This window comes from Neltuma alba, unplaced genomic scaffold (assembly GCF_004799145.2).
Source record: "Neltuma alba isolate B1F8T4 unplaced genomic scaffold, ASM479914v2 tig00011396_pilon, whole genome shotgun sequence".
NCBI classification, from domain to species: domain Eukaryota; kingdom Viridiplantae; phylum Streptophyta; class Magnoliopsida; order Fabales; family Fabaceae; genus Neltuma; species Neltuma alba.
In genome coordinates, this window is record NW_021636085.1 from 479,203 (window position 1) to 485,959 (window position 6,757).

The following is a 6,757-nucleotide window of genomic DNA, read 5'->3' on the forward strand; positions in this document are numbered from 1 at the left end:
TTGTAAATCCCTCCGTGTGTTTTGCAAAATTCACGTCCGACCTTAACCCTTTTGAGACCAAAGTTGCGCAGGCCAATTTTTTTGGGATGCTAAACCCACTGTAAAAGTAGTAAATCTCAGTTGGAGAGTTGTAAATCCCTCCGTGTGTTTTGCAAAATTGACCTCCGACCTTTACCGTTTTGACACCAAAGTTGCGCAGGCCAATTTTTTTAGGGATGCAAAACCCACTGTAAAAGTTGTAAATCTCAGTTGGAGAGTTGTAAATCCCTCCGTGTGTTTTGCAAAATTCACGTCCGACCTTAACCCTTTTGAGACCAAAGTTGCGCAGGCCAATTTTTTTGGGATGCTAAACCCACTGTAAAAGTTGTAAATCTCAGTTGGAGAGTTGTAAATCCCTCCGTGTGTTTTGCAAAATTCACCTCCGACTTTTACCGTTTTAGGACGAAGTAGCACAGCCCAGTAAATTCGCTTCTGCAGTTGTAATCTCGTCACATGTGTTGTAACAAATTGGGAAAATGGTTTAACATTACTTGAAAATGAGTTGCCTTTACAATCCCTGAAAACAGTTTGCAAATTCCCTTACATACATGACATTAACTAACACATCACTAAACTTAGACAGCGTCATTTACTGCCGTGATGCACGCTGCTTTTTCCTCGGTGTGGGTTCTGGGGATGACAGCAAGTTTAGTGCTTCTTCACGTCTTGAATTGAGCTCATGATTAACAAGCCACCACATTAGGTTTCGTCGGAAATCAGCAACATGTTCTTGACCATAGTCAAGCGTCACACCGGGCTCCCATTTGCTCAACCATATTAAAACATGAACGCCACAGTCTCGCCTGCACATGGCAACAATGTCCATGAGTGAAACACGAAGTAGCATTCATACATTATTACATCAACAACTAATACCACTCACAGATTGTTCTGTTGAGGAACAGGGGCCCAAATAATGTCACTCATCTGCTTCTTTCCAATGGTATTGGGCTTTACTATCTCAATCATGTCATAAAATCGATCCCTCTGCACAACACATACTTGCATTTGTAAATAATTTGGTAAACAAAGAGCATGCTACACAAGAACAGTAACAATAGTCTTACACATCCGGTCACCACAGTCATCATATCATCATCAGCTGCACCTTTCTTCTTACTCTTCTTAGCAGGGAAACTTGGCTTCATTGAGTCCAGCACATAGAAATTCATTGTCTTAGGCTCAAGCACAAGACAAAACCAGTGAGCACCAACAAGTGTAGGTCCAAATATCAAGTCACAGTCTCCTATGTTGTAACCGACATATTCAGGCAGCAACTGCTTTTCTCGTTTTCTAGCATCCCACCGAGATGGGTTCGCAGCTAGTATTGCCTGCAGCATCAAATGATTAGTCATGTAGCAGTAATTATTTTGTATTAATCTTAGTAACCTTACCATAAAGTCAGCATCAAATATGTGTCGCTTGACTTCTCCTTCACTCTTCATATCAGCCAGTAAAGTCTTGCACACAACTGACATAAGCTGTTTGCAAGTAAATTTTAGTTTTTTGCACAGGTATACATGAGCATCAAATATAAATTTATAGTACTCAGCCGAAGATCACAATACTAACTTACCCGGTTACCTATTCTCTCAATTCCTCCAAGTGTCCTTAGCTGATCTCGAGTGATATCCTCATCAGATATTTGAACTAAAGTCCTAAAAATGTGTTCCCAGTATCATTATGTGTGTAGTTAATTAGTAAACAACCGATAAGTAATATCATTCACAGTCATGCGAATAGTAACTTACACGTCACCATCCTGCCTTGAACACATGCGGGATATCATGTTAAAAAACTTTTCCTTTTCCTCCATATTCCTCTTCTTCCTCTTCACAGGCATTGTCAAAATCCATGGAGAATTTATGGCCGACTTCACCTCCCTCTGTGATCTCCTGGGCTGTGCATTCTTGTCCATGGGGGAAACATCAGGGGAATCCATATCTCCTGCTTGTATTCCTTCTTCCTCAACATCAACCATGTCAGCCTCGTCCGAGTCATCTCCATGATGAGGTATGTGTCCTGAGTCCTGTCCATCATCATCATCTCCCTCATTTTCATCATCACCATCATCAGCTTCATCTTCTCCCTTATATTCAGCTCCAACTTCACTAGGGCCCTCATCTCCCACAGTACGATTTTCCTCCATCGTTATGTGCACCTTATGTAGCTCATCCTCTACTGCACTAACAAGTCTCTTGTAGCTTAAATCAATTACAGCCATCAACTTTCGATGTAAGCTTTGCAACTCCTGCATCACATCATTAAAAAAAGGTCAAACACTTTATCTTTTTAATGCACATTGAAATTACGAAGCAAATAAACACACCGGGTGTAAGTCAGCGACACTTCTCCTTCTTCTCTCCTCATCTCCAACCCTAACTTTCGAGCCCTTCTGCTTATACAATAGGCCTCTGTTGCTCTGCCTTTCCTTCTTTGTCATCTCCTTTATCCTCTCATCAGTCCAGAATTGAATAGCACTTATTGACCCATCTCTAACAGATTTAGATAATGGGAAGCGCTCAGCAAGATATAACTGCAACATCAAATTATTAATTTTATCATCACTCCATTCAAACATAGAACAAAAAACAATGGTAGTAAATACATACCAATAAGAGGTAGATGCATCCTCCGACGTTGCAACTCCCTTCATCATTGTCTTCCCCTACGTTTCTATACACTTCAACATAATCTTCCATCTCTTTCCACAAGTTGTTCACAATGTATGTGGCCCAATCAAATTGGTGAAATTCATGCATAGTACAACACATCACCCTCACTAGCTTGTCACTGACTGTTGTTTGTGAGGTAGGAGCTAGAAAACTCCCAAGTGTGTACAGCATGAACAAGAACTCGAAATTCTCCTCATTCTCCCCAGATTTAATGTCTTTGAGTATCTTGGTAAAAGAGACTTTACCATATTCATTCTTCAACCTCTTGTATGTTTCATCATCATCATCCACATCCGTTCTTACCTTTTCCCCTGTGTGGGGTACCTCCAACAACTCCGCAACATCTTGTGCATCAATTTCCTTGATCTTCCCCCTTATTGTAAATTGATGAGTAGGCGGATCATATGCTCGAAGAATGCGTACTATGAGGTCACGAGGGAGTCTCTCACATCCCATGTCAAGCAAACTTGCAAATCCCAAACTTTGTACCTTGGCTTTCAATCTGTCATTGCTATTTATAAATTCCACCAATGACTTGTACTGCCGGACTGAGCAACGAGTGCTAAAAGCAACTTTTTTCATCCGCTTCTTCTTCGTCCCTTGCTTCTTTGGTTTGTTCACTTTATCATTATACTTCTTCCTCTCCTCTGGTGGCAGCTCCCTCCATGCCTTTGCTCCCTCCCTAACTTCTTCTCTCCTATTCCTAAACTCTTTGCCCGCCTTAAATTCATGCAGAAACAGCATGTACCCACTCTTCACTTGTCCACTTCCCTCTCCTTGTCCTTCTACTTGTACTTGTAACTCCATTTTCCCTGCTGCAATGACACCACTTGTTAGTCATTCATAGTACTATATTTCTTTCACAACAATGTCGTCAATTCCATCAACAAATGTGGTCAATTACACTAACAAATATAGTAAATTTTATTAACATATCATCAAAATACCATTGTCCACTCAATTAACAAGTGTAGTCAAGTCCACTAACAAATGTAGTAAATATCATTAACATATCACCTACAAAACCATTGCACAGTCAAATGACTTTGCATCACGACGATGTTGTTATTCCTGTAACAAATCTGGTCACTTTCATTGACTAATGTAGTAAATTCCACTAATAAATGTTGTAAATATCATTAACATATCACCTACAAAACTATTGCAGAGTCAAATGAATTTGCATCACGGCGATGTTGTCATTCCCATAACAAATCAGGTCACTTTCATTGAATGATGTAGTAAATTCCACTAATAAATGTAGTAAATCTCATTAACGTGACCTACAAAACCATTGCACAGTCAAACGAATTTGCATCTGCTCACTTTCATTGACTGATGTAGTAAATTCCACTAATAAATGTAGTAAATCTCATTAATGTGACCTACAAAACCATTGCACAGTCAAACGAATTTGCATCTGCTCACTTTCATTGACTGATGTAGTAAATTCCACTAATAAATGTAGTAAATCTCATTAACCTGACCTACAAAACCATTGCACAGTCAAACGAATTTGCATCTGCTCACTTTCATTGACTAATGTAGTAAATTCCACTAATAAGTGTAGTAAATCTCATTAACCTGACCTACAAAACCGTTGCACAGTCAATTGTATTTGCATCTGCTCACTTTCATTGACTAATGTAGTAAATTCCACTAATAAATCTAGTAAATCTCATTAACCTGACTTGCAAAACCATTGCACAGTCAAATGAATTTGCATCTAGTCACTTTCATTGACTGATGTAGTAAATTCCACTAATAAATCTAGTAAATCTCATTAACGTGACCTACAAAACCATTGCACAGTCAAACGAATTTGCATCTGCTCACTTTCATTGACTAATGTAGTAAATTACACTAATAAATGTAGTAAATCTCTTTAACATGACCTACAAAACCATTGCATAGTCAAATGAATTCGCATCACGACGTTGTTATTCCCCTAGCAAAACTGGTCACTTTCATTGACTAATGTAGTAAATTCCACTAATAAATGTAGTAAATTCCACTAATAAATGTAGTAAATCTCATTAACATGACCTACAAAACCATTGCACAGTTAAATGAATTTGCATCACCACAATGTTGTTATTCCCGTAACAAATCTGGTTACTTTCATTGACTGATGTAGTAAATTTCAGTAATATATCACCTCAATATCATTGTCCACTCAATTGAATTTGCATCACAAGCATGTTGTCATTCCCTTACCAAATCTATTATTTTCCATTGCCGAATGTAGTCAATTACTCTAATTAATGTTGTAAATTTCATTAACATATCACTTAACAAATGTAATCATTGCCAACACAAATTTAGTCCTTCTCAGACCAACAGTTGTTATTTCAAAACCAAACCCGCTAGTACTATTTACTACTTACCTCATCAAATTTACTACTCGGCTAATAGAATTACTGCTTGCTAAATTACTACAACAGGATAACCTTTGCAAATTTTACCCACGCAAGGACAAACTTTTCACCCTAAACCATTCAATGAAAATGAAAGTAACTTTGTCATTGCCGCGCATGCAGACCAAATTAGTGGAATTCTACTTCCTTAAAATCCCACCCTCTCCACATAGAAAGCTATACTCTTTTTAGAAAAGTCAAATAACACCGACAAAACTATCCTTTCCATTTTGTTCTTTTCCTTCAAATCAAAATAAACCAATCCCCACAACAAAAGCAATCCCCTGTTCCAATTAAAGGCCACCCAAAATGGATTAAACACTATCAATCACAATCATTTCCAAATATGTACACAACCAAACACATCAGCAATAACATGGAAACAACTTTTTTCGTCCTAGAGCAACTTCTATGGGAACAACAAAGACGGAACCACAAAGAGCATCACTGCATAATTACATTTTAAGCTTCGGGGACCCATCGAATGAACAACAATATTCAAGTTCCCTACCTGTTTAATTTCGAAAGCGACGGCGACAATGTGATTTCGGCGACCGCTTTTTCGTTACTAGAGGACCTTCGATTTGGTTTCGCCGAGTGGGGGCACTTTCTGTTTCGGTGGGTTGCTCTCGTCGGGTCGGCGGGTTGCTTTCGTCGACTGGGTGAGGTAGTTCTAGTTCCTGTTTCACTTAGTGGGGGTTGCTTTCGCTGAGTGGAAGCAGTTCCTCTTTCGTCGAGTGGGGTGTTGTTTTCGCCGAGGAGTCGGTTTCCGCCTTTTCTCCATCTCCTCAAGTTTCAAACATCTTAAGGGCATTTCGGTCTTTTCGCCGAAAATATTAATTCCAGATTGGTTCCCAGTGACCTCCTTGTCATTTTGCTTATTCAGGTCCCTTATTTGTCCTTTTGGAATTGAAGTGGTATTTTATTGTCATTTTCCCTAAAATTTATTATTTTGTGAAGATTTCTATTTGTGATAGCTTTTTATGTGTGTATAGACACATATATTATTGATTTTGATGACTTGTCCAAAAATATGTCTTATGTTACTTGTAGGTTACTGTTTCACATTTGATGCTTACTTTATGACTTTAAGACATTTATATTGTTCAATTTTCCCTCATTATTTTACTTTTCCATTTACAGAAGTATTTAGAATGTTGAAATTTACATTCTTAATAATTTTTATTATAGAAGTTGATGTCGTGTGGATTAAAAAATATAATTTTGGCTTCTAGGTAATTGTTTAAAGGAAAAAATCGCAAATAAAGACCTTAAAAAAATATAAAATTGTGATTTAGGTTTTTGAATTCAAAAAGTTACTGCTAGGGATCTAGTCTTAAATATGAATTAAGAAATATTGTGTAAAAGTCCATGTTGCCCTCCTGTTGAAAATAACAAGTAAACTATTGGGAATAACAAGTATGGTATTTAAAATTATAAGTTACGTATTCCAAATAACAAGTTTGAACAAAAAAATAACAAGTACAGTTTCAGAAATTACAAATATTCCAAATAACAATTTAAGTATTCTAAGTATTGAAGGGCAATTCAGTCTTTTATGCAATATTTGCTAATTTATATTTAAGACCCAGTCCTTAGCAATAATTTTAGGAATTGAAGAATCCA

At 37.6% G+C, this 6,757-nt stretch overlaps 1 protein-coding gene across 1 annotated transcript; it reads right to left on the reverse strand.

Annotated features, from left to right (window-relative positions):
- Positions 1 to 628: 628 nt before the first annotated feature.
- LOC114712735 (uncharacterized) lies at positions 629 to 3,521 on the reverse strand. The gene is made up of 8 exons (XM_028897280.1): positions 2,652 to 3,521; positions 2,369 to 2,575; positions 1,791 to 2,290; positions 1,616 to 1,697; positions 1,434 to 1,520; positions 1,107 to 1,370; positions 923 to 1,026; positions 629 to 842 (listed from the first exon to the last, which is right to left on the reverse strand). Exons 1-8 carry the CDS (start codon positions 3,519 to 3,521, stop codon positions 629 to 631), a joined length of 2,328 nt encoding a protein of 775 aa, XP_028753113.1.
- Positions 3,522 to 6,757: the final 3,236 nt, after the last annotated feature.